Source organism: Caenorhabditis remanei, chromosome X (genome assembly GCF_010183535.1).
Source record: "Caenorhabditis remanei strain PX506 chromosome X, whole genome shotgun sequence".
NCBI lineage: Eukaryota > Metazoa > Nematoda > Chromadorea > Rhabditida > Rhabditidae > Caenorhabditis > Caenorhabditis remanei.
In genome coordinates this window covers 7156287-7183348 of record NC_071333.1, presented here as the reverse complement: position 1 = coordinate 7183348, position 27062 = coordinate 7156287, and the positions used below count along the sequence as shown (strand labels likewise).

Below are 27062 nucleotides of genomic sequence, written 5' to 3'. Positions count from 1 at the left end.
AGGATTGTGTGCGCTCCCACATAAGGAATGAACCTCTTGACAAACGGAATTTGGGATAATACTTGGGGTACCTAAATTTCAGATCAAGTGAATACAAGAAAGATTGAAGAGAAACTAAAAAATTTTTAAGTAGAAAAAATTGGAACCTACAGTAGAATCTATTTTAGTCAAAAAATTCTTGTGATTCTGATAGGTATCGGTGTTTAATCTTCTCTCTAAAAGATTACGAAAACTTCTAGACGAAAAAGTACTGTACTGTAGAAAGTGCTACTTTGAAATTGATACCCCAGTCATTCCAGTATCCACCTGATCGAATCTATCATGAGAATATTAAAATAGATAACCTACACTGTTTTGGCTCTAACTAGGGGAGGTCTGAAACTGACGTTAATTGAAAACTTGGACAAGGGTTATGTCAACAAAAACCAACACCTTGAAACCAACAGCATACAAACTCAAATACCTTTTTGTTCTGCGTGTCTCACTATCTCCAGCTACTCCAGTATTGATATGAGTCTCCGAGCTGACTTTAACTGTAACAACAAAAGTTTTCTGACTTTTCAGTGTTGTTCACTTTTTCAATATCATATGATTACGGTAGAACTTACCTTGTCCGTTTACTGTTGGTTGGATGATCGTCGACGCTTTGACTTGGGCTGTTGGCGCAACCTACAATCATCACAACACATCACCTATTTTTAGGTATTATGACAAAGACAGAATCTATTCTAGATTCAGATCAATCGAACACACACATACACTCACACATAGAAAAAAACCAGAAACCGAGCGTGTCTAATTTTTTCGCTTTCTGTCATTATCAATTTATTCTTTATTCAAAGATGATATGGATAGTTTACTTTTCTCTCGTTTTACTCACATGCCGCTGAAAAAGTGATATTTTGACCGTCAACCTGGCGTCCCCATAACCTCCAGACACTTTTAGTCAAAAAGGAATTTATCTATTTATCATGTGGTCAACTATCTTTTTCTTCCCACCTTACTAGTTTTCAAAAATATACCGTCTTTTCTCCAAATGATAAATGTTGTTGCCGCTTTTAGACCCCTCTCATGGTCAGTTTTCACACCCTCTGGTATGTTACTTATTCGGTCCTTTATCTCTTTCTTCTCTTTATTACTCACATCAAAACAATGTTCACATGTGACAGATATAGTGGATCAAGTCTGATACGAACTTTCAGTTAAGTTTTCACTCTCTGTTTATATTGTTTCACGTGCCGTTGGAGTCCCATGCCAAAGAGATTTCAAATATACACACATCTGTTGTGACAGGAAAAGTAAGAGAGACGCCATATTGTACATACACATCTGGAGCCGATTCCCGGGGCGTTTTGTTGAATCAGCTTATGATTTATCAAGCACACGAGGCAGACTATTCTTGGCGGTTTTCAGAAAGAGGATGTGTGTTGAAAAGATGGCAAAAGGGATTGAAGATCAAGTCCATTCTTATGGAAATAAGTTTCCAAGATATGAAAGCGCAACTCTTCGTTTTCCATGTTTCGCGTCTTGAGTTGTGTTTGCTTTGTCTGTTATTTTTTATGAAAACCATTTGTTGATTTCCTGATCACACGCAGATGTTTACACAACAACACGTCTTGAAAACTCAGACTTTAGTTCTTCTTGACTGAACCGAGGATCTTCGTTTTTGAGTAACTTTTTGTCTGTCTTGGTGGAAGAAAGAGAGAAGAAAAGATATTATGAAAACTGTCTAGTGTATGTTAAGGACAAAGTTTTGATAAAAAAGTGATAAAAGTGAAGAAGAGAGAAAAGATCATGTGAATGTCTATTCGTACTCATCTGTTATTTCTATCGTAAAGTCGGAGACTTCCCCTCGTGCCATCGTTTCCCTGTTCACGTGTTGTCGAATGATCAAGAATAGAGCAGGAAAAGTGAAAACATAAGAAGGATACATACTAAAGAACATTTCATCTCTTTCCCGTCGACTGACCATATGTTTGATGATACACTTTGTTTTTCTGTTTTTTGACGGACCAATACATCCCGGGGATGTGTTTTGGTTGGTTCCTAGATTCTATGAGAACCTAAACCACTAGTCGTTTTTTAGGTAGTGAACATTGAAATCGGTTTGACAAACAGAAACTGATACTCAAACCCAACTCAACAATGTATATTTACATTTGATGAGAGCTGTAAATTTTGTGTAACCTCTCTCTTGATTAATCAAACCGACACGTACACTCACAAAACGAGTAAAGATTAAAAGGAAATAGCAGTGAAGAAACGGTCACAAGGCAAAAGTGCTCTTTTTTCACGTTTTCACTTTCATCAACCATTAAGAATTCACCACATTTTTCTCGACGCCGTTTTTATTATCAGTTGGGAGAAAAAAAATCAACGGAAAAAATTGATAACTAACCCGATCACTGGTTGTTTGTCAAAATTTCAAAAAGAATATTGAACAACTTTTTTTTAGATTCCATTTTTTTGTCAAAACGATTACATACCTTTGGTACCGTATACACTGGCTTTGGATTTGGAGTAATTAAATGAGAAACTGGCTTTTGTTGGACTGGAATTGCAGAAACATGTTGAACCACGGATGGAGATGAAGACGGATGGATGTCGGATAGCGATCGGCTACTTCTGTTAACGACTTCCTCTTCTGAAAATAAAAATTTTAATTTTAAAACTCATAAAGAATATCATATCATCGGGTGGAAGAGTTGTTGGCATACTTTTGATAACTGCCGCCGGCTTTGGAATGGCGTGCTTTCCGTTGGGACTGAAGTAGGGGTCCCTGAGAGAATCATAATAATCAACACAAGTCCATCTATCCCTTTTATACCGTGTTTCAACTGGAACCACCTGAAACTTGAAACAAATTTCGATTGTGAAAATGGAAAAAAGGATGCTTAATGGGCAACTTGTTAGAAAAAAAACTGAGTTATGAAGTTGAGAGGGGAAAAATGTATATGTTGTGGTGCTAATGGCTAGTGGAATCAAATTACCTTCAAAGATGATTCATCTTTTACACTTTTCATTTCGCGTTCAGTTTCAATGTTCAGCATGTTTATGGGGCTCTCATTCTGTTTTAAAACAAATTGCAATGATGATTATAATTATTATTTTAATCTATTCTAGTTCTAATCTAACTCAGTAAGTCATAATTATCCGAAATTCTCAACTTACCTTGAATCTCGATCCACCTGCCGACATCGTTGGGAGCGGTGGATTTTTCTTATGGATCGGAGTATTTGGTAAAGTGCTGCAGCTATCTCCTGTGAAATCTTTATCACGTCTGAGCGGCCGGAAGTCAACAGACTTGCAGAATCTTCCCGGTGTTGATGCTATAATTTGGTGAGAAACTATTAAAAGAGAGAAAAATTTTAAAAGGGGTTTCCCCATTCAACCAACTTTTTAATTCGGAGGTGAGAAGGTCGGAGTGAGGAAAGGAAATGTGAAAAGAATACACTATCGAATGGCTCATTAATTTTGTGCGAGCCAACGAGCGGTGCACACTCTTATCAGCTGTTTTCCACAAAGTCAAACTTGTGATAGTGTTTAATCGGCTCGTGAAAACAAAATAAGCACGGGTGGTTGGCTTGAGACGTTCTCATGATATGTGTTCGTTTGGGAAGTAGCACCTAAATGTTTCAGATTCTTTTCATTTTTTGACCTATTGTTTTTCGGCAAATCAATTCTGAGCTAGTCTGTAGTTGGGTAATTTTTTTGGAAGAGGTCCTCTAATAGAAGGGCGCCTAAGGAACCGCATTGAAAATCAGACCCTGTAATAGAAGGGTTAACTTTAGTGTGATGTTACCTTTTTTAGCCCAAAATATCAGTTTTCGTTAGATGGACCAAAGATTCTTGATTTATTCAAAAATGCACATAAAACGGTAAAATTTTTTTCAAATTCTGCTCGTACGTCAAAAATCTAACTTTTAAAAAGTTCTTAGTCTGAAAATGCCCAATTTTGTCAAAATTTCCGTCTTTCAAAGTAAAAATAATTTTTGCCAGTTTCCTTTTTTATTGTTGTGGAAGCAAAAAAGTAACGATATTTTCCGTTTTTAGTACAAAAAACGAAAAAGCAACAATACGTTTCCTTGTAACGGAAACAAACAAAACAAAAACAAAAACGCATCTATGAAGATTGATGACACATAGTGTATACACCTTAACAATATATGTTGTTTCTATTTTTTTTCCCCCTCAAAAAAGTATTTTCAGGACTTCGAAACAAGAAACAACAAAATAAGTCACGTGTTTCATCATCAATCACGTTCTCAACCAAAAACCGCGGTGTTCAAAAAAAAGAGAAAGGAAGGGCAGTGGATGTGCAATAATCAATAAGTAAAATTGTACAGATATTGACAGTAAAGTTGTTTTGTTTCTTAATATGTTGTGTTTGTGTTGTTTTTTTCCTCCATTTTGGTAAACTGGTTGCATTGTTTGTTTTCCTCAAACTGTCAAAAGAAACAATACTGGTAAAAAAAGGAAGATACTAAAAAGTAGAAAAGGGACGAGAAGAGTTCCTTTTTTGTATTGAGGCATAGAGGGTGTTAGCATGTGAATTTTCAAGAGAGGAACAAAATGTTCCACGAGCTTTGTTCTCTTCATTTTTTTCTGTTACTCTCATGCTCATCTAGAAACTCAAGACCTCCTCTTTTTGATTGACGGTTTAATTGCTGTGATGTGCGATTTTCGAGTCAGCTATCCTGAGAGAAGACTTATTACATTGAACGTTTTGCGACAAAGTATTTTTTTCAAAATGAAAAAGAGAAAAGTCGCAGGTTTCAAATTCATATATTTTAACAAAACACTTCAATATGTTTCGTTTTCATTTTACTTTTCAACAAAAGTGCGTATGTTTGAAAATTATTTCAATTTTTCGTATTATGTTGTCGAGCCTTTTTTCAAAATGATTTTTTGCCAGGGACCGGAAAACGTTATATGCTAAACTATTAACGTGAAACAGAAGGATCAAATCATCAAATTAGAAAAAAATGAGGAATTGAAAACGTTGAATCTGATTTTTGCAACATCTGGTCGTTCTGTTTTTCTCTTTCTCCACTTCACTACTCCTATACTTTTACACTCCGCACAATACCCACAACAAAGCAGAGGGAAAGTCTAACAAACAAACTAAACAATTGAATCTTTGACCCACCGAGCAGAGTACTTTTCACTACCCAATAAACTCAAAAAGTCGTCTTTTCCATACAATGATGATATCATTTTTCCGAGAAACTCCTTCTTTTCAGTTGGTCTGAACATGTTTGCTTACAACATCTCGTGTCTGTTGTGGGGAGTTCAAGTCAGCAAAGAAGGAAAAACACTGATGATTGGGCAAATGAAAGAAAACGAAATCATTGAGTTGAAATCGAAAGGTCAGACTGCCAACATCATTAATGTTTGCTATACACCCACGTGCCCCTTGAGAGATAATTGTAGAAATATAGAGGAAAGAGCGATTGAGGACTGTTTTGATTCGTTGAAAAGTAGGAAAATAATAGAAATAGAATAGAAGAAACGTTCTTGAAAAGGGCGTTTAGGGGAAAGTGAATATATGTAGAAAGATGATATGATAGAAAGCGAAAATGGTAGAAGATGAAAAGGGTTTTGATAAAAAGAAAAAATATCTGTGAGAACATTGTAGGTTGGAAACCAATCAATTGCTGATATGAAAAGAGAGAAAAAAAGATTGCGAATTTTGGACACGTTTTTTGCAAACCTCGATTTTAAAGAAAGATTTAACCATGATGTTTTTAATGACACCAACAGAACGAATTGTGCAGTAGAATGAAAGTTGAGTAATGTTTAACTAGCTTTTTTCTTACTGTTTGTTAACTCAGCATCAATTTCTGAAAACGAAAATAACCAGATTCAAGTGTTGATTCTACCGACAAAATTAAATGTAAGTTAAGGTAATTTTGAAATGAATCACACACATAAACGTTTGAACGCTTTTTAATTTAAAAAGTATTTCCCAAAATATAAGAAGCACTAAACTTCAAACTAATTCTACACCCTTCACTCACTAGTGCTTATATAACTTCCAACTGGAAGTGAATCATCCGAATCATCCGAACTGCTACTTCTCCATTTCTCATCAAGAATTGAAAAACCCTGCAAATCTGCTGGCCGATTGGCACGTTTTGGAGATTCGTCCTGGAATGCCTTTTTCCCAATTAATTTAATCAAGACAGAGTGCGTCTTACTTCTTCAACTATTGTGGGAGGTTGTTGCTCGTTGACCTTTCGCAGTGACTCGTTGAACAACGCTGCCATTTTCTAAAAAAAAAAATTGGGAAAATCACATTCGTAAGAGGAATTTGAAATAAACGTTGAACGCATTTAAAATTATGAAATACCAGTCAAAAAAAAAATTTTGAATTAAATACCAGAAAACTTGATTTTCTCGAGATTTGAACAGTAAAATCCAAAAATAGTGGACAAACATGAAAATAAAAAGTGAATTAAAACATGAAAGGTCAATACTGTCTTAATAGCAAATAAAAATCAGTTTGTTACGAACAAGTAACTGTCATGTCGAATAGTAACTTGTCTTCCGGGAAACATTAACATCGAAGAGATAAATTTTTTTGGGAGATATTGACAACATGCTTCGGCAAAGAATGAAAAATTAGGACATACGCTGCGTTCTGCTGTAATCAATAAAGTCAGACCCGGTTTTTTGTTCCGACAGATAAGCGCGAAGGTTATTCAATGTCGCCAATTCGGTTCACGAGCGTTTAATCCGCTACCTTGAGAGATGAAGTGCGAGAAAAACACAATGGAAGACGTTGAACCTGTCACGGCGAATTCAGGTTCTTTAGAGTTTAATTGATGTGATTGCGAATAGTGAGAAGGTACAAAATTGCGCGTCATTAACTATTGAGATATAGAACTCAAGAACACTCTGAATAAATGAGAGAACTTTAGTTTATAAATATTTTTATTGTTTCTAAATATATATAAATGTTCAAACAATGATATGACTGGTCGGTAGTTTCTATTTTTTCCACGCAGCACAACCTTGCACTATTTCCCACGATTACAAATCAGTGAATATAATAATGAAACAGAGATATTCCATAGATGCATTCCCAGTTTTAGTTGTAGTTTCTATATCGTCAACACTCAACTTGATATTAGTGGAATTTTGATCTCATGGGTTCTCCAGTTAACCTGAATCTTCGATGTTACCAGAATAATGAGAAAAATCAAGAAATACCGGAACGCCCAAGTATACATCAACATTTGTAGGTGTTTTGTCATACTGTATAGTTTTTTGAATTTTTATCAATAACATTTTTGCACTAACTGGTTTATTTTCAGATATGGTTACCGCAGTTGCCTAAATTTTTCTTTATCACTGATGCTGGTCGAGTTTTGAAATTATCACAAGGGAGAGGTCATATATCCAAATAGGGGTTGTTTTCTATCACTGTTGCCATTCCACTTTCAATTTTCCCCATTCATCTTGTTGAGAACAATTTCGACAGTTTTGAACTTTTATAGGCTTTCAGAGGTGTTATATTGTCTCTTATCGATCGAAAGCTATACAAATGTGGAAACATACTTGTATTCCTTAGAGGCGTATTCGTTATAGTCAAACTGCCATATATCCATTCAACCGAATTCAACTTATAAGAGTTCGCAAAATCGAAAGTGTTATCAAGCAAGAGATCTCCGACCAAGTGAATACAGCCATCTGGCATGTCCTCAAGATGAACTAGTGTATAAGATATTCAATGTGACAAAACTTACTTGAAAGTACCCAGATTTTGGTAGTTCACACCAGTTGGACGATGTCTTATTATCAAAACATATTTTTGTATCGAGATCAGAGTCTAAAGAAACTCCATTGACAGATTTTCCAGCTCAAAAGGAGTAACACCTAGTTTTGGATTATCCCGGATAGTCAGATAGAGTCTATCTCGTTTGGCATTTAGTCCCAGAAAAGTGAGATTTGGGTTATTTGTCATTATTATTTTGGCAGTTTTCTCTGATTTTTGAGGGTCGTTTTCAATCATTTCAATTGTACTGAGAAATGTTAGATTTTCAAAGTTAGTGTTTGTTTCAGACAGTCCGCCGTTTGTTCTAGTGACACTTGACATGTTTCCTAAATTTTATTTATCAATTTCAATTCTGTTTTTAACCTCACCTAAAGCAGTGATATGTTTGATTTGTTGTCAAGATTGACATTACCAAACAACATCCAACATTTCAAAGACATAGTGGACAAAAAAACGCTGTGTGTGTCGCATGATAGCTCTTGAGGCTCTAAAAATAATAAAAAATCGGGAGTTGGTGGAAGGACAAAATTTATAATTTGAGGACATTCAGTGAAGAAATATCAATGTTTGAAATTTTGAATGTTTGGTTTATCCGAGAACTAGTAAAGTTTAAAATTTGCCATTTATTTGTAGAATGTGCTTGTCAAATTTATCAAAATATTAAAGAAACAAAATATTTTTAAAAATAAAACAATACAACGAGTTCAGTATTCAAAATGATGAGAAAATTATAGAAATGACATAAGCTGTCACAAACAAAAATGACACTGCTTTTTCACTATTCTCCGTTGTAGTCTCTACATCATATGAATAATCAACATCAGTAGAATTACGATCCCAAGGATTATTCAACATTCCTGAACCGCCGGGATTCTCAGATCCATGGGACACATCAAAATATATAGGAACTCCGCGAAACACATCAATGTTGTAAGGCGTTCTGTCATATTTTGGAACTGGAATGTTGCTTCCGTCTCCTGCAAACATGTTCTTAACTTCTTGTTGATGCACAAAGGGTTACCACAATTTTGTAAATTTTTCTTGATGATAGCTGCTTTACGAGTTTTTATAAAAGAACAAAACACTACATAAACTGGCAGATTTATATTATTTTCAACTGTAGGAGCCATTCCACTTTCTATTCCTTTGAAAGTAAAGCCTGAGAACAGTTTTCGAAGTTTTGTGTTGTTAACAACATTCAATGGAATTGTGTTATCTTCTATTGATCGAATCCTTTGAAGAGACGGAAACATGTTTGTTGTTCGCAAAGAGCTGTTGGTTATTGTAAGGCTGCCATATATCAGTTGCAAATCGTATAACTTATAGGAATTAGCAAAATTGAAATTGTTATCCAACACGAGATTTCCAGTTAAATTATGACATCCGTCTGGCAAGTCCTGAAAAAGGTGGTTGTTGTAAATAGCGCCCAAACAAATATACATTGAGATCCCCCGAGTCTGGAAGCTGACACCAGTACGAAGAAGTTTCATTATTAAAACAAAGCTTGATATCCAAATTCGAATCTAGTGATAGTCCATAAAAAAGATTATCTAAATCCCGAGATGTGATACATAGTTTTGGATTGTCACGAATAGTCAAATACAGTCCATCTCGTTTCGCCTTCATTCCCAGCGTCAATAGATTTGTGTTGTTGATAATATCGATGTTAGCGAGATACTGCGATTTATAAGCGTCTATTTGAATAATTTCAATCGAACTCAGAAATGAGAGATTTGTAAAAATAGTACTTGTTACAGAGAGTCCTCCGTTGATTCTTGTGACGTTTACCATTTTTTCCTTGAATTAAAAATGTAGTTTTTATATTTGCTTTTCTTTTTAACTTACCGTTAGCAATGCTAAATTTGAATTTTGATCTATAGTTACGTTACCAAATAGCATCCAACAACTCGGAGACATAGTTGTCAAAAACTTATTGAAGTCTCCTTTTATCTCGCACCCACAGTCGACATGATTACCAAAAATAGTTCTATAGGATGAGTATCTCATAATAATACCGTCACATTCTTCTTTCAAATCTAATTTTGGGTTGTTGATTATAAGAATATTATTATAGCAGAAATTGCAGTTTTCAAAATCAATTCCAATGGTTTTCAGGTTTTGATTATTGATTATTTCGACAGAGTTCTCTGTAAATACACAAAAAAACTATTTCGTTAATTGAAACTGCTTACCTGTGTTATCCAAATTGTTAACAATATAAGGTTTTAAGAACGACAATGATTCTAAATTAGTGTTATTCACCCGTATTCCATACCGAAAGGTATTTATGTTCTCAAAAAATACCGACAACTCTCGCTCCGAAAGTTTCAAGCTTCCAGAAATATATACAGCTTGCGCTATTTGATATTTAGGATCAATATCTGGTAAAGCAATCATTGACTCGTTAATATAAATGTCATAGTAATATTCGAACTCGTTGAACAGTCCAGAATCTTCGGGCGGTGGTCCTTCTAGAAATATTTTATTGGTTTACCGTTGGTAATCTCACTATAACTCACGTTCGCGACCATTTGTATGAAGCAAGAAATGGATTGAAATAAGAATGATGTACATGTTGGTTCGCAAAAGCAACTGAAGTCTTTTTTGAATTCTACTCGACAGAGCTCTTATAACCCTACAATTTGGTAACATATTACACCGCCATTTGAGCCACAAAGTTGGCCGAGTGGGCTGTTGGTATTTTGAATTATAAAATTGCTCTCAAGAATTGAAAGTTCGACGGGCATGAGTAATTATCACAAAATATAATACTACAAAATATTTTTAATTTTATCTAGAAAAATGTTTCCTTTATTCCCAATTTCTCCTGGTGACACAGGCCAGGAAAATTGAAAACAAACCACATCACTTTGTTGAAAAGGTACCACGGTGACTCATAGAATTCTTTCCATAAAAGATGCAGGTATTGCGTCTGAAACAGTTTTTCGTTGAATTTGACAGATCACCATGAATTCAATTGTTTGTGCAGCAATATTTATTTTGGTTGCTGCTTCTGTGGAGTCAAAGAGTAAGTTATCAGAAAATTTCCTATTCAGGCAATTTCTGGAATGTTTAGGAGATGTCCGTTGTTTTCCTCCAGTTAACATTTATTCGTCGCATGGTTGTGTTCAAGATGCAACTAGTCAAAATCCTAATTTCGATTGCTTAGGTGGTCATTTTGTGAGAACCGCAGGAATGTAAGTGGCATCTTTTCGAAACCAGTTCAAAAACAAACGAGTTTGTCAGAAGCATGCCATGTGAGACTGATCATGATTGTTTTTCTAATATGGAGCCAAATGAGTGGTGTTATTCCGAAAAGCATGGATACCAATGGACGTAAGTCAGCTTTGTCAGTTTTTTTCCAGTGAATACATTTCAGAACTGCTGGATGCCACTGTGATATGAAGTTGAAATCATGTATTGTGCAAAGGTTTGACAAAAGTTATAACGAAATTCAATGGGCATTCTGCACTCCACGTAATCGTTTCAAGTGTGAACTCATCGATCATTGTTCACCACCTAGAAACTGAATTTTCCTTTTTTTGAATTCGAAATAAAACGAATCAGTTCTCAACGACTTCTAATGTTTCCCGTGAACAATGGTTATCGAAAAAAAGATCTTTCTTATGAACTCTCCAAACCACTTTTCTTGATATTCAAAAGTAACTATAAACACAGATTGTTTGAAAACAGTTTATGAATATGGGTGTGAGGAAAATCAAATTTCGTACAAACAACACTCTTGATGACGCAGTGGTCTTATGATTCTTCGCAAAGTTTGGCTTTGATTCAAAATTTAACACGATGATAGTTTTCGTGCAAGTTTCCGTCCACCAAGTGTACCATCAATGGATATGCAATGCATATCATCGTGGACACAATATGAAGGACGTCATGATAATCGAATCCAATCAATTTTGATATACAACTGGCATTGAGTGTACGCGATTCTGCAGAGGGCCACTAAAAATACATATTGAATTAGAGATTTGATAACACAATGAGTTACCCGAGTGTATGCAGGCAGGAGAAACATGGATAGACATCCCCAAGCAATGATCAGAAGCAAGAAAATAAACGTAGTGAAACAGAACCAATTTCGAATTAGACGTTTGTCTTTGTCAACTGTGGGAGGATCGTTTTGATACTGAAAATTTCAAGGTTTTTTTGAAATAATGCAGATTCCACCTTATTCACACAAAAAAGAACAAAATACCAAGCAAAGTCACATTGCAGTGTTCTTAAAACCATCTTTATAGAATCAATTTGGGGCCAGATCACAATTGCAAGAATAGACCTGAAAAAATGTTGATTTCATTAGAAATTATCCTTTTCTTCTCTACCCGACAATAATTGCCAAGTTGCCAATAAAGTATATTCCCATAAGTATCTGATTATGCGTTGGTTGATTCCGTTGGTTATCTTGCACTCCGGTTCTGTTACGTTGGTTATCTTGTTCTCCGGTTTCGATCCGTTGGTTATCTGGCAATCCAGTTTCTTGTTCTTGATCTATTTGACCACGGTTTTGCTCGTTTTGTAATCCGGAAGCAGAGTTTGCATCAGACATAATCTCAACATATTCTGCTTCGCTTCCATTTCTGATCAATGGTTCGGTCTCACTATAATTGTGTGGATCGGTCTATAAGTGAACATATTTCATCTTCTGATAAAATGAGTCTAAGTTTGGTACTTGTGAACGATATTGTTTTTTCTACATTAAAAAAAATTTGGAAATGGATTATATACGAAGAACCATGAAAGAGTAAATTTTTTTTCGGAAAAAAGAAAAATTTTAAAACTTCAACTAGAGATCTTTTCTTAATAAGATAATTCCTCAAACGAACCTCTCGTGATGGTGGATGTAATGGTAGCTGTTCTCTGTAATGTTGCTGCTGGAGTTGTTGCTGTTGTTCCGCTGCTTGCTGAAAGTTTTCCATCAAATTTTATCAATATGAGATATGACGCTACCGTTAATACAGTATTATAACAGTCTGCTGTTACATTTTTCAACTGCTTACCAGAGCAATTTTTGTGGTTAAGACTCTTAAAATGTCACTAAAAATTTTTCAGATATTCTTTTTGCTATTGTAATTTCTATTCAAATTACGCTGATTGTTATCAGAATCATGGAAAATGTTTAGGAAAATACAAGTGGCGAATTTCGAACATGTAGAAGGCGCAGTTGTAATGAATGTGACGATCTATTACAAGTTTTGTTATAATCGAGTTTTTACGGTATCCATGTTCTGCAGGTTAGAAAATCAAGCCGAAAGGTAAGTGATTAATGTACCGAAAACTTAGATCCAAAAGTAAAATCATGAAATTTTTATCAATCAGATCGGAGAGTATCATGGTAATAAAGTAAAACTCAATCTAACACTTTAGATGCAATTTGAAACTTACCCGTCTGTTTCTTTCGTTAACTTCATCCTCACTTAGTATAGGTGGAACCTGTGTATTGTCATCTTGTCGGCAACAACACGGAAAAATCCATCGAAAGCATTCTAAAAAGGTAACACGTATAAAATATATTTGGTGAAAGTTTGCTGCATGAAATTTTGAAAAGTGCGATGGTCTTATTAGCACAACAAGCTTTTTACAACCGCGCTCTACCGAAACCGCGAGAAAATTGAGTGCGAAATTGAGAGACTTAGAGAAAAAGAGACAGTTTTCAAGGGCATTTCGGTGGAGCGCAGTTGTAAGAAGTGTGCCGTGCTAATAGGTCAGAATTGGAAAATAGTTAGAAAAAATGTCACCATTGAGAATGGGTTTAATAGCAGTATAAACTCGAACAACTGGTACGAATCCTTGTGCATAAGAAAACAAACACGCGTAGATCAGATTGGTGACAAAAATCATAACAATCATAATATAATGAAAGATGATGGATATTGCCATCTGGAAAAAAGAAAAAGTGAAGGCACATATCAATATTTGAATATATTTTTGAGTAACTTACAGTGTCGAAAATAATTAGAACCATCAAAAACATTGTCATACTTCCGATGTATCTGGGCCCAAAATAAGTTCTTTCATTCCGAATTCCGAATAGAGCGAATTTTGCTTCCAAAACCGTCATTATCATTGCAATAGTATCTGAAAAACGTAGAATCGATAAAACACACTGCTTCATTGAAACACTTACAAAGATGGAAAGAGTCTTTCTGAGGACAATAGTTCATAAGGGTCCAGAGGACACCAGTAAGAAGCACGCACGAATTGAGTGGAAAGAAACGACGTTGACGTTTGAAGTAAAACGACAAGCGTATATTTATAATTGCCGCAATAATTATACTTGATGCGCTCAACATGTTGTTGAACGCTTTGACGGGACCCCACGAAATTGAACATTCGTAGTTGAAGTTGCAAGTGTCCGAGTCTTTTGCGAAATACAAGTTAGAGTGTTTGAAAATTACAACAAGAGCCATCGGTGTCATCAGAAACAGTGCCGGCAATGACATACTGAAAATGATTGCATCAATTTGATTGAGGTAGGGATAATAATTACTTCCACAAGTTGAAACTTTCACCGACATCTTCGGGATTCCAGTTGTCGTTAATGCGGTAGGTAAAATAACCTGTAAATTAATGATGTTTGAGAATTCTACCAATTCTTTAAATTCCACTCACAATATAACACGCATACGGTGAGAAAAAGAAAATACAAGATAAGAAGAACGAAATGAGCGACGCGATTTGCTGTAAATATGTTAACGGCAATCAGCTGGAAAAAGTGAAACTTACGCTGGAAATGTTGTATCTCTGCAGTCACATGTTTCACTCTGAGATCATCTGCTGAACTGTTAGTAATCAGCTTATTTATTCGACAGGGTGAATCAAACGGAAGTACTGTGATGATAACGTGAATGTCCGGTCCAAAGTCTGTGCGCTAAAATCAAAACAAGTATGAATTAAAATGAGTGTCAGCATCATACTTTTACAATCAGAAATGACTTTTTTGTGAACGTTTGATGATCATATGAGTCGTACAAAACCACTTGGCCTTCAGTATCAAATACAGGACACTGAACAAATAATGAGAAGATTTGTATGCAATTCAGATTCAGATTTTTGAAGTTTACTCACATCCGCTGTTTGAATTGTTACTCTTCCACAGTATATATCCTCCGACGTGACACTGATTGATATTTCATCAACGAAATCAGGGAAAGAGAACCGATAAAATATTGGTTCGGAGGGTGATAATGCAACATTGATAGAAGACATACTACAAAATATCGTTGTACGGAATTATACTCGAATTTTTTACTAACTTCAGAATATATCCATGAATTTGTTTGACTTTGAGTTCATATGATGCAGGCACACTGCTGGAAACCGTCAACATCACAGTTTCATTATACTATAAAATAAGTACTAGCGTTATTTAGTAATAAAAAAACTAACCTCAGTCAAGGTTTTACCTTTCAGGTTTCTATTTTCACAAAGTGTTTCAGCAAGAAAGTAGAATTCTCTAGAGGAATCATCTAGAGTCTGTATTCTCGGGAGCTGAAAAATTGAATGTTCTGTATGAATGTTATATACACCTACAAAATTGGAAAGATAAGATTTTCCTCGCATTAATACCAACGAAGCTGGGTTGCTTGTTGGAGTTCCTTCACGAGTAATGAAAACAACCCGGACAGCAAAAGGCTAAAAGAACAATTCTATTACAGTGTCTGCGTTCAAAAATTACCCTGGAATCATTACTAGGCGCTAACTGGTATAAGTCTGTTACAAGCCCTCCTTTTGTGGTCAGATTCTTCAAATGTTCGTCGTATTGAATAATCCGGGGTTTTTGCTCGTTTGAGGAAAATGGAAAACTGAATAAAGCAAGTAGAAAAAATAAGAACATTCGGAAACTGATAATTTTTGACCTGGTTGGGCTCTATTTATACAGAATATTTCGAGTAAACAAGTTTTATTTACTATTGATAAGACCTCTTGTATAGTTTTTTTGCTGAACCTTAAATATTTCGTACCGTGTTTAATCGGTCACAAGACATTTGGATTACTATGTTGAACAATCGTCATACGGGAAGTATTTTTTAGGTTATGCAAAACGGCCAAAGAAATTGTTGTTAAAAACACCACCAGATAATGATTTGCACACATTCAATACTTTGGTTTTGCTATCAATTCTTGTTGCAAAATGATACGACTCGACCAAATACGAGTTTTATATTCAGGAATTTTACTCGTTTATTGCGAAATAGCGGTAAAATTTGAAAAACATTGAGGAATGTGAAAAAATTTTTAGTTAGTTATTTTTACTCAGACCGAAGAGATGACCAATACTAAATGTAGTGACTATCCTAGTCGGCACTGATCTACGGTTTACTGAGTGGGCTCATTATTGCCTTCCTCTCAAACACCGGTTGATTCAAGCCAAAATAATATTTTAATTTATTTTTTGACTTTATGTTTGGAAGTCCACTCCTGCGGTAGCTGGATTTCTCTGAACTTTTGGTAATTTGTTGGAGAAAGGTCAGAGCTGTACGATGTGTGAACAAGAATCATTTGGCAAAAATGAGTAAGAATATACGTCGTCAGCTATATAGGTATCAGACTTCTTGACCGTGTAGAGCTGAAGACTAGCGTATAGTTTCTATTTGTGCACATGAGAAGAACAGGAGTTGAAAATTATTTTGTATTTTCCAATCATATACGTTGTGTAGGTTTTTCATAAGGAGCATTGTCTTCTTCAGATAAAATTACCTTTTGATGATGTGGACAAGCGTTTGATCAACGCCAAGTCGCTGTGTGTTTTTGCTGTGATTACTGTGCAAGACCCGCTCCCTAGTAAAAATAATCAAATAGTCAAGTCAATTGATGTTTAAAGTTGTGAACTCAACTATGATAGTGTGTCGATAGAAGGTTCTACTCTTGTAAATTTTTTTTAATGGTTGAAAATGTTCAGTAATATTGGTAATAGATGCGAATCGGAACAAAACATATTGATGTAAGAGTGGACAATCAAAAATAAAAACTGACTGCCATCGGAATTACGGAGAGTTTATATAAAAGAGGTTATGATCAGTTGGTAGTGATTCTCGTCAATTGTCTGACAGCATTCAAAACAAGTCATGGCCAAAAATTTCTAGCCAACCAAATAGTGTGTTAAAATATTTGTTAAAAAATGATACGCGGATCATTTGGATTCAAATCACGGTCCACTTGATATATCATTATAGGGTAAATGATACATATGCCAGTTGTCACGTATTGTAAAAAATCGTGCCAATCTATTCCAAGAGTTTTTGAAAAACATTCTGTGTTTAATGTTCTTGATTCCGCAGGTGACCACTAAAAATGCAGTTATTTTTTTGTACATTTAACAGAAACTATCGGCTCTATTCCAGTTTAGATTTCCTTTAAAAACTCAAACGTCGCAAAAAACACTTAGACGTCCCTTGAAACACGTTCAAGTGTTCAAAGAACCACTAAACTGGAATAGAGCCAAACTATCGGTAACATACCGGCACATATGCTGGCAATTTGTATGTAGAAATGTACCACCACAACACAACAAGTGAGAAAAAAATAGTTGTTGTCGCACAAAATCCGATGAGTTTGAGCAACTGTTGCCGGCGTGATTGTGACGAGAATGATGACAGGAGCTGAAGTTTCAAACGAAATCTTTGAGAAAAATAGAGAGCCTAACCTTATTAATGAAGAAAAAGCCAAAATACAAGACAAAGTCACATTGAAGAATGCGAAGTGACACACGAGAAGTGTCAAAATATGAACGACTAACAAATGGGAGACCTGCCCTGTAATTCACAATTAGGTTAAATGAATAGTTCCGTTATTCTTATACCAAAGAAGAACATTTAATAAAGCACAGGTCAAATATATTTGTAACATCATTTGATTAGGAGGAAGAAATTGTTGTCTGTGTCTCCGAATAAACACCTCTAGTGGGACAAGCCCTTCCTGTTCTTCATCATCATCTGAACTTTCGATTTCCGTATTTTCCTGTAATTAAAAAGTTCCTACTATCTCATATAAATTAAAAATTGTCACAAATGAAACAATGTTTTCCTGGTTTCTGCTCGTGGATGGAGCAACTGCCGTTGGTTCAACACTCTGCAATACACAAACATTGACTAAAATTAGTGGAACCCGACTACCTGTGACAAATTTATAACATCATCTTCTGATTGGATAACATGAATGTCTCCAATACTTTGTGACAGATAAGCATTACGAGAACAACATAATCTTATCCATCTGTAATATCGTTTGGCTTTCCTACGAGTGGAATCGAAGAGACGAGCCAGAAAATCTAATCCTTGGATATAAGAGAAAAATATTGTGTACACTATACTTGTCAAAACAATCAGGCAAATCGAAATCTTATGTGCTTCTGGAGACTCCATTGTCTGTAAATATTGTGAGAGTTAGTAATGTGACCTGACTAAGAAAGAGAACTAAAAGCGTTCCTACCGTGTCTAGAATGATTGAAAACATCAAAATCATAGTCATACTGCCAATGAATCTGTACTGAAATAAGTTTCGTCCAGCTCGAATTCCAAATAATAAGAACTTTGCTTCAAGAGTTGTCATTATCATGGTCATCGTAACTGCAAATTTTATCCATCTGAGTTTTGTTGTGAAGTTGAGTTATATTAAACTTACATAGATGAAATGAGTGTTTCTGAGGACAATAATTCATAAGAGTCCACAGAACTCCGGTCAGGAAAATACATGAGTTTAGCGGGAAAAATCGACGTTGACGTTTTAAATAAAACGAGAAAAAAACGTTGATTCCTGATGCGAATATGATACTTGAAGCACTCAGCATACTATTGAAAGCTTTCAAATTACCAAGCGGAGTTGAGCATTCAAAGTTAAAGTTGCAGATATCTGTGTCTTTTGCAAAAAATGAATCTGCATGCTTGGCAATGACAATCGACGAGATAGGTAGTATCACAAAAAGTTGTGATAGTGACAAACTGAAAAAATCTTTGTAAATTGTGAGAATGCAGAAAGTACACAAACTTCCACAAATGCCATGTCCCATCATCTTCATGATCATCTGGATTATTATCATTTCCTCTACGGTAGCAGCAAAATGCTGAAATCTTTAGAATAGTTATTCCCAATTTGTCTTCACTAACCAAGTAACCCTGAGGAAACCAAGACAAAAATAAAAATCAAACATGTGAATAACAGCGGAGAGATATTTGCTGAAAAACGTTGTGGCTTCTATAGATTTCAAAAATCAAAGCTTACGATTGAAAGCGTTTACTTCTATAGTAACGTTTTTGCTTCTGGAATTAGTGGAAGTATCGTTTAGCCATGTATATCTGCCTCTGGTTAAACAAGGTGTATCAATTGGTAGTACAGAAACAATAACATGTATATCTCTGTCAAAATCTTCGAGCTGAAATAATAAAACACGTTTTGTCTCAAAAGGTTATTGAATTATTACATTGACAATTATAAAAGACTTTTTTGTAAACGTTTGATGTACATATGAGTCATAAAGAACAACCTGGCCTTCGGTATCAAATACAGGACACTGAATCAAAAAATTAACTGTTTTATCAAATCAACAACTTACATTTGCTGCTTGAATTGTAACTCGTCCGCAGTGATTATCATCTGATGTGACACGGATCGAAATTGCATTGATGAAATCTGGGAAAGAGAATCGATAGAAAACTGGTTCTGGTGGAGAGACTGTATTTTTCACTGGTAACATTCTGGAAAAACGTGAAATAAAATCTCGCGTGGTTGTACACTTTACCCAAGAACATATCCGAAAACTTGTACAACTTTTATTGTATATGTCGCAGGAACGCTACTAGAAACGGACAATCGTACGGTATCAGTGAACTGAAAATTGATTAGTCTTGAGGAGCAAAGGGAAGGAAAATACTTCGGTTAAAGTTGCATTTCTCAAATTCCTTTGCTCACACAGTGTTTCTGCTAGATTGAAATATTGCGTAGATGGACCATCAAAAGTTTGAATTCTTGGTAACTGAAATTATATAACTGCTAATAAGTCTTTCAAAGTTGCTCACAAAGGTGGACAGATATGATGGCCCTCTCATGAGTACTAACGAGACCGGCTTGCAAATATTATGATCCAGAGAAGTAAAAATCACACGGACAGAAAATATCTGAAAAATATTGTAGTAAACAAAAATATTGTACAGCAATCTACCCTAGAATCATTAGTAGCAGCTAGTTCAAACACATCGGAATTCAGTTTCCCCAGAGTAGTGTTTTTGTAAACCGTACCATACTGTATAATTTGTGGGGAATATTGAGTAGAACATAATAAAATCGTGAAAAGCAACAAAAAAATTGTTGATAACATAAGAAAAGAAGATGAGTCTCACTTCAAAAGTTTACTTTTATAGAAAGTTGTTGTCCGAAAAACTGATGATGTTAAAACAAATAAGGACTCCATTGATAAGAATTCCATATTTGGGATGGTGAGTAATATTTGCTTGAGACATTTATTTTTGATCAGTTGTCTTCTGTTCTAAAACCAACATAGATCACTTTGAATGAATGAAGACTTCATTTTTCCTCTCAAGTTTCTTTTAGATGGTTTACAAATTTTAGGAATTTCCTGGTTTATTAGCAGTACTTAACTGGTGTAACAAAAAACATATTGCACTGCGTTCTTCCTCATTTTCCTCATTTCTCATCGCATTTTGCAGAGATAGTCACCTTTCAGGAATTTTGACTAAACAAACACTGTTGAGATAGAGTGAGGGAGCAAAAAAGAAGAATAAACATTTTAAATTCAAATTTAACAGTGAGCAAGACAAAGTTGTGAAATGGTTGAAATAATTGAACATTTCATGTATCGTGATTTTCATGTATCGTGTTAATGGAAAAGTAGTTATAAAGTAGTAAAGGAATAAAATCACAAAAAATTGAATATAGACTCGTTTAGAAAACAAAAATGTTTTTCTTGGGAACGCCTTTAAGATTAGAATCAATATAGTCCATCAACACAATGAAAAGAAAGCAATCGAGCGCACAATTATAATGACGAAGGTCCTTCCAATCAATTCCAGGCAGAACACACTCCGTGTTGAGCTCACGAGATTCTGCAGGTGTCAACTAAAATGAATATTGTTGAAAAATGAATGAAAAATGCTTTCTCACTTACCAAAACTGCGTAAGTATTACGATATGTTGCTAAGTATCTGTTCATACACTCCATACAAATGAAAAATATTGTCAGCAAGAAACAACTGATTTTGTAAAGTGTAGAAAACGAACTCCATTCAAAACGAACTTTTTGAATTGTGTAATAAAACAAATAAATTCCAACTAGCCCTTTGCCGAGTCGAAAACATGAAGAAGTGACCGTTTGATTCGGAATAACAAACATTGTTAAAGAGCTGAAATTTGGAAATGTATAGCTGATGAATATTTTTTCAATTTACCATCCGAAGGCGTAGCTCAGTGATAACACAATGAAAGCCACCTTCGATTTTAAAGGACGGTATACAACGCTGTTATCGCTCACTACTCGTTCTTTTTTGAAAACAGGAAAGTAGATCCATTGATGCTTTTGTAACCCGGAAGGTCTCTGAAAATAACGTGAAACAATGCTACGCAGTATAGTTACCTCATAATAATATTTGAAACAAAAAAACCCAGTTGAACCTATTGCGGTTATGGAAAACATCACTTTGATTATAATTTTCATGATGTCGCTAGGTTCTAATACCTGTAATTTAAGAAATGAGCTAAAAAAAACAAAGGCTCAAAATACATTTTCGAACAATGTGATGCAACCAAACGCAGAAGATACGGCAATAATATAAAACTGTTGCCATCTTCTTACACCATGTCGTTTTGAATAAATCCACATTATGGCTGACAAAACCAGCCAACAAAGATTGTAGACATCTAAAACTCCTTCCGTTTAATTAGAAAAAAACTTCTCAGAAGACTTACAAAGATGTAGTGTTGTTTTGTGCGGACAATTGTTAGTGATAGTCCACAGTATTCCCATAGCAATAAGTCCAAGAAGACATACTACTTTTGGCGCATCGCGTTGCTGTATTCCATGTGTTGTTGGGAATCTCGGAACTTGATACCGAAATATTTTCTTTCGGAACACGACAATTAAATTTAAAATACCAACGATCGCCAAACTGCTAGCGCTGGTTAACTTATTGAGAGAATTGAAATAAAACGCATCTGGTGCACAATGATAATTTAGATAGCATCGGTCCAAATTCATTTGATTTGAAGGTTGCTGACGATTTTGAAACAAAGTGGTCAATGCAGGAAGAATAGAACCAAATATTTGGAAGAACAAAAAACTGTAAAAAATAAGTGAAGTTTGGTAGAATAATGAACTCACTTGAAGTATTTGGAATCTTTCACGATTCTTTGTTTTTCATATTCTTTGTGACTGACAACATTCTCCGGTTTAACGAATAACGCTGTTTTATCGATAATCACATTGGCCTCCGACTCATTGCCTTCAAAAATGCTCGGCTCGTTGTTTTCATAGCAGTCCACCAACTTGTATTTGAAAAAAGCTGTAAGTTATTGGCAATTAGAACAATCTCGAATAATCAAAACTCACTCAATAGCAAGACAATTATCACGCTCAATGCATAAACTAATATTGGAACAGCGAGAAGAAACGAGTTGTCTAAAAGAATTATTAATGTAATTTCTTTGTGTCACAAACCTGTAACCGGCTTAACCGAAATTAAAGTTCTTTTGAACCTTGAAGAGTTTTCAGTAAGATTGCCATGTTCTGAAATTATACTGATGTGGCTAAGAATTAAATATATGATACTTTTTGACGTATCGCAAACAGAGTTATCGGGATTTACTGTCACTGCCAAATGAAATTGTACACCAATATCAGATTTCTGGAATCAGCGTCATAGAAGCAGAAAATAATTATTTAGAAACAAACCCGAAGAGAAAATCCTCCGAATTTCTTGAAAGACTGATAAAAGTGTCTATCACTTAGTTCCAGTGATCCTGAACCATCGAATATTGGACACTGAATTAGTTTTTACAATTGAGAAATAAAAGAAAAAATCACGTTTGCTCTTCTCGCAATGATTCTAGCACAAATCTGATCATTGGAAGTGACGCGGACATCCACTTTGTCTATATTGTCGGGAAATGAATATATAAAATAACTGGGCTCAGAAGGAGAAGTTTGAATTGAGAGCCGAGAGTTCCTAAAAACGAAATCAGAAAATGTCTTGAGGAAACATTAAGATTTACCGTATATGAAAGTTATCAATTGCCTGCACTTTCAAATTGAACACTGTAGGAAGAGAACTTGATATAGATATATAAATAGGTTGACCAAGCTAAACAATAAAGAATCTAAAAATGAACATCAAAATCAGTACCTGTTCCATTGAGGTATCATCATCACAAAGTGTGTCTGAAGCAAACCAATATTCAAACTTTTTTCCTTGATGAGATTGAACGCGTGGGAGCTTAAGTGATCTACATTACTCAGTTGAATTTAGGAATTCCGTTTGATTTACCGGAATATTATGAACAGTTTTCCCCCGTATCACAGTAACAGTCAGAGAATTTCTCAGTACTGACTTTTCGCAAGATACAGACAGACTGATTGCAGGAGGCTGTAAATTTTAGGTTGTAAAACACAATGTTCAACAATAAGTTTACCGGATTTTCAGCATCGAGAACAACTCGATACAAATTAGTGACTAAACTTCCACTGGTTGTCAAATTGGAATAAACCACTCCAAGGGACAAGTCTTGAAAGTTGTGACACACTCCAAAGTGTACGGAAATGAGAATAAGAAAAATCTTCATGGTGTCCCGATGAAAAAAATTTTGCTTTTTATACCAATTCTGCAAGTTGTTTTTGTTGGACAATGTTTGTTTTTGAATTTTATATCATTGTTGTCAAAGTGAGTCAGTTTTTCTTGGAGTGGTCTTGTGCTAGGTCAAAACAATTTCAAAAGAAATATAAATCATTGGCTTGTTGAAGATTTGAACAGATGACAAATGAATCGAACATTTATTATACACAAACTTTCAATTCTCTAACAGAAAAACAATCAATTATATCCATTTACATTTAAAACACAAAAATATGCTTTTTCGGAACACCTTTAAGATTGGAATCAATGAAATCCATCAGCAAAATGAACAAAAAACAATCGAAAGCGCAGTTGTAATGACGAAGATCATTCCAGTCAATTCCAGGGAAAACGCATTTCATGTTAAGTTCACGAGACTTTGCAGGTGTCAGCTGGAAGCAAAAATTCTCAATGTGCAAAAAAACTGAAACCTACCAAATAATCGGAGGTGCTCAAGAACCATGATATAGATCTGCTTACAAACTCGAAGGAAAAGAAAGATAAAATCAATAAGAATCCAATAATTTTGTAGGAAAACGAAAATGAACTGCGTTCGAAACGGATTTTCTGAATTATATAGAAGATTAGATAGATTGCAACTTGACCTTTTCCCAGTGTGAAAGACATTATGTATACTGAATCGTTTTCAAGAATGCACGCCATAGCCGTACTAAATAATAGTGACATTGAAAAATATTAACTTATTCTTACCATGCGATAGTATATCCCATTGAAACAACAACAAATGCAATTTTTGACTTCAAAGGTTGGTAGCAACCTTTTTCGTCAGAAAGAATCTTTGCAGGTTTTTTGAATGGGGGAGTGATCCAATGATGCTCTTGTAGCCCAGAAGGTTTCTGAAGTCCTGCTGTATATATTTTTCAGAACATTTTAACTTACTTCATAATAATATTTGAAACACAGATATCCTGAAGAAACAACGGAAGACAAGAAAAACACAATTTTGACAATGATTTTTGTTATGCCGCTCATCTCAAACATCTAAAGTATGAAACTAGTTTAAATATGTATTAGAGATATAAAAATCACATATTCCGCCAGCGTGAGGCAACCAAATTCAGACGACACTGCAATAATGAAATACTGTTGCCACTTTTTAACGCCATGACGTTTTGAATATATCCACATAGTGGCAGAATAGCAAAGCCACAACGATGTATACGAATCTGGAAATGAATTTAAGAATGCTCATCATATTTTGTTATAATCATTTTTGCTATGACGTGTGGTACTTACAAAGATGAAGTGTTGTTTTATTCGGACAATTGCTAGTGATGGTCCACAATATTCCCATTGCTATCAATCCCAACAAGCATACTATCTTAGGAGCATCCCTTTGCTGAATTCCATGTGTTGTCGGGAACTGGGGAACTTGATAATGGAAAATTTGTTTGCGGAAAACAACAATTAGGTTGAGTATTCCAATGATTGCCATACTGCTAGAACTGGTCATTGAGTTGAATGAGTTTGAATAAAATATATCCGAAGAGCAAAGGTAATTCAAGAAACATGTATCCAAATTCATCCGGTTTGATGATTTTTGTCGATTTTGAAACAATGTAGTCAATGCAGGTAGAATGGAACCAAAGATTTGGAAAAACAAGAAACTGCAAATGTGAGTTTTCAGAGTGACCTGATTATTTTCACTGACTTGAAATATTTAGACTCTTTCACCAATCGTTGTTTTTCGTATTCCTTGTGACTTACTATCATTGTTGGCTTATCAAATAACCATAACTTGTCGATTATCACATTTCCTTCTGAATCTGTCCCTTCGAAGATATTAGGTTCATTGTTCTCATGCCGATCCAACATTCTATACTTTAAATACGCTGAAATTGGTTTATGGATACTTTTGCAATCAAGAATATTGCCTCACTCAATAGTAAAACCACAAGTATACTACCTGCATAGGCCAAAATGGGAACGAGATACCAGAAATTACTTCCTGGAAGAAAAACTACGTTTTTGTGCCTGAGAATCTATAAAACCTGTGACCGGAGTGACTGATATCGTCGCAGCTTTGATTCTTGCTGGACCGCCATCACTGTCTGAGTAGTCTGAACTACAAAACATGTATCTAACATTTTTTTAAATTCATACTTGCTGGAAATCCACAAAGAGAATCATCAGGATTCACTGTGAACGCAACATGAAATTGTGGTCCAATGTCAGATTTCTGAAAACATAATAATGTAAAACAAACATGTGAAACAAAACTTACGCGAAGTGTGAAGCCACCAAATTTTGTGAAAGTTTGAAAAAAAAATACTTCGCTTAGCTCTGGTAATCCGGAAGCATCGAACAGTGGGCACTGAAGTTCATGAAAACATAGACTTTTTGAATTGTAATAAAATCACTCACAAATGCTTTTCGAGTAATTAATCGTCCACAGGTTTCACTTGTTGAAGTGATTCTTACATCAACTTTTTCCACATCTTCTGGGAATGTGTACCTGCAAGAATATCAACATCCATATCTGTGAATTATGCATTACTAACAAATAAAACCGTGGTTCTGACGGAGATGTACGAGATTTGACTGGTTCGTCCCTAGAAAAACGATTTCAATTCAAACTTTATGAATGTAACTAACCCGATGTGAAAATTGTTCACTGGTCTAACTGATAGATTGAAAACGCCCGGTAACGAACTCGCGATTGATAAATGAACGGGTTGCCCAAGCTGAAACAAATTTTCACAAGTGGATACTATTATTGTTTCAACCTGTTCATTCGATCTGTCGTAGTCACATAATGTGTCTGAAGCAAACCAATATTCAAAACGTTGTCCTTGTTGAGATTGAACTCGAGATAGCTATAAATTTGTTGAATCTCCCGGGCACTGCTTCTATTTAAGTTATATATTTGACTCACTGCAATATTATGTATAGTTTTTCCACGTACGATAGTCAAAGTCAACGGGTTTTTTATCGTGGCTTTATTTGAAGCAACAGACACTCGGATAGCAGGAGGCTGCAAACATGTTAAAAAGAAGTAGTTTATCCAATGAAATACCGGGTGGTCCACATTGAGAACAACTCGATAAAGTTTTGCAGTTAAGTTCCCTTCAGTTATCAGGTTTTCATAAGTTTTGCCAAGCTCCAAGTCTTCGAACTTATCACATTCACAAATATAAAAAGCGAATAATAATAAAAGAGTGTTGAAAAGCGTACGCATGTTTTTTATAATTCCGGTAAGTGTGACTCCAACTTCTTTTTATACTTGACACAGGATGTAATCAAGTTGGAGAATAATATTTGCACAGTCTAAAGTTTTTTTGTTGAATATGAGTCGCGGAGAATGTTTTGTAAATCTGAACGTCAAATATAATACTTCTCGAAATAGGAATGTTAACATCTATCTTTTATTATCCACTCTAAAAGAAATAAATAACAAAAAATCATAA

The 27062-nt window shown here is 35.0% G+C and overlaps 6 protein-coding genes across 6 annotated transcripts; 1 reads left to right on the top strand and 5 right to left on the bottom strand.

The window, feature by feature from the left end:
• Positions 1-344: 344 nt before the first annotated feature.
• Positions 345-6269, bottom strand: GCK72_023370 (uncharacterized protein; the record flags this gene model as incomplete). Its single annotated transcript, XM_053735367.1, has 9 exons — positions 345-375; positions 464-533; positions 609-669; positions 2487-2644; positions 2718-2779; positions 2828-2847; positions 3172-3329; positions 6021-6150; positions 6201-6269. The coding sequence occupies 9 exons, from the start codon at positions 6267-6269 to the stop codon at positions 345-347; spliced, it is 759 nt and encodes a 252-aa protein (XP_053578933.1).
• A 2885-nt stretch (positions 6270-9154) lies between these two features.
• On the bottom strand, positions 9155-10354 carry GCK72_023369 (uncharacterized protein; the record flags this gene model as incomplete). The annotated part of the gene is made up of 3 exons (XM_053735366.1): positions 9155-9577; positions 10085-10251; positions 10300-10354. The coding sequence occupies 3 exons, from the start codon at positions 10352-10354 to the stop codon at positions 9155-9157; spliced, it is 645 nt and encodes a 214-aa protein (XP_053578932.1).
• Positions 10355-10747: 393 nt separating this feature from the next.
• GCK72_023368 (uncharacterized protein) lies at positions 10748-11310 on the top strand (the record flags this gene model as incomplete). Its single annotated transcript, XM_003106637.2, has 4 exons — positions 10748-10808; positions 10857-10977; positions 11027-11116; positions 11160-11310. The coding sequence occupies 4 exons, from the start codon at positions 10748-10750 to the stop codon at positions 11308-11310; spliced, it is 423 nt and encodes a 140-aa protein (XP_003106685.2).
• Positions 11311-11569: 259 nt separating this feature from the next.
• Positions 11570-15635, bottom strand: GCK72_023367 (uncharacterized protein; the record flags this gene model as incomplete). Its single annotated transcript, XM_053735365.1, has 18 exons — positions 11570-11743; positions 11790-11927; positions 11978-12077; positions 12124-12419; positions 12625-12702; positions 13184-13284; positions 13537-13678; positions 13740-13876; positions 13926-14242; positions 14289-14358; positions 14411-14479; positions 14525-14669; positions 14716-14805; positions 14867-15008; positions 15055-15143; positions 15188-15289; positions 15332-15433; positions 15477-15635. The coding sequence occupies 18 exons, from the start codon at positions 15633-15635 to the stop codon at positions 11570-11572; spliced, it is 2451 nt and encodes an 816-aa protein (XP_053578931.1).
• Positions 15636-17764: 2129 nt separating this feature from the next.
• Positions 17765-23584, bottom strand: GCK72_023366 (uncharacterized protein; the record flags this gene model as incomplete). Its single annotated transcript, XM_053735364.1, has 24 exons — positions 17765-17869; positions 17914-18165; positions 18230-18366; positions 18422-18738; positions 18785-18860; positions 18904-18972; positions 19019-19169; positions 19218-19307; positions 19350-19491; positions 19536-19624; positions 19668-19769; positions 19813-19911; positions 19956-20036; positions 20726-20869; positions 20919-21153; positions 22128-22308; positions 22356-22424; positions 22575-22650; positions 22698-22787; positions 22830-22971; positions 23018-23106; positions 23149-23238; positions 23290-23388; positions 23435-23584. The coding sequence occupies 24 exons, from the start codon at positions 23582-23584 to the stop codon at positions 17765-17767; spliced, it is 3075 nt and encodes a 1024-aa protein (XP_053578930.1).
• Positions 23585-23852: 268 nt separating this feature from the next.
• On the bottom strand, positions 23853-26833 carry GCK72_023365 (uncharacterized protein; the record flags this gene model as incomplete). The annotated part of the gene is made up of 16 exons (XM_053735363.1): positions 23853-24026; positions 24070-24201; positions 24535-24636; positions 24685-24821; positions 24892-25094; positions 25307-25487; positions 25562-25603; positions 25647-25715; positions 25759-25834; positions 25880-25969; positions 26020-26110; positions 26157-26207; positions 26251-26339; positions 26382-26471; positions 26531-26629; positions 26672-26833. 16 exons carry the CDS (start codon positions 26831-26833, stop codon positions 23853-23855), a joined length of 1788 nt encoding a protein of 595 aa, XP_053578929.1.
• Positions 26834-27062: the final 229 nt, after the last annotated feature.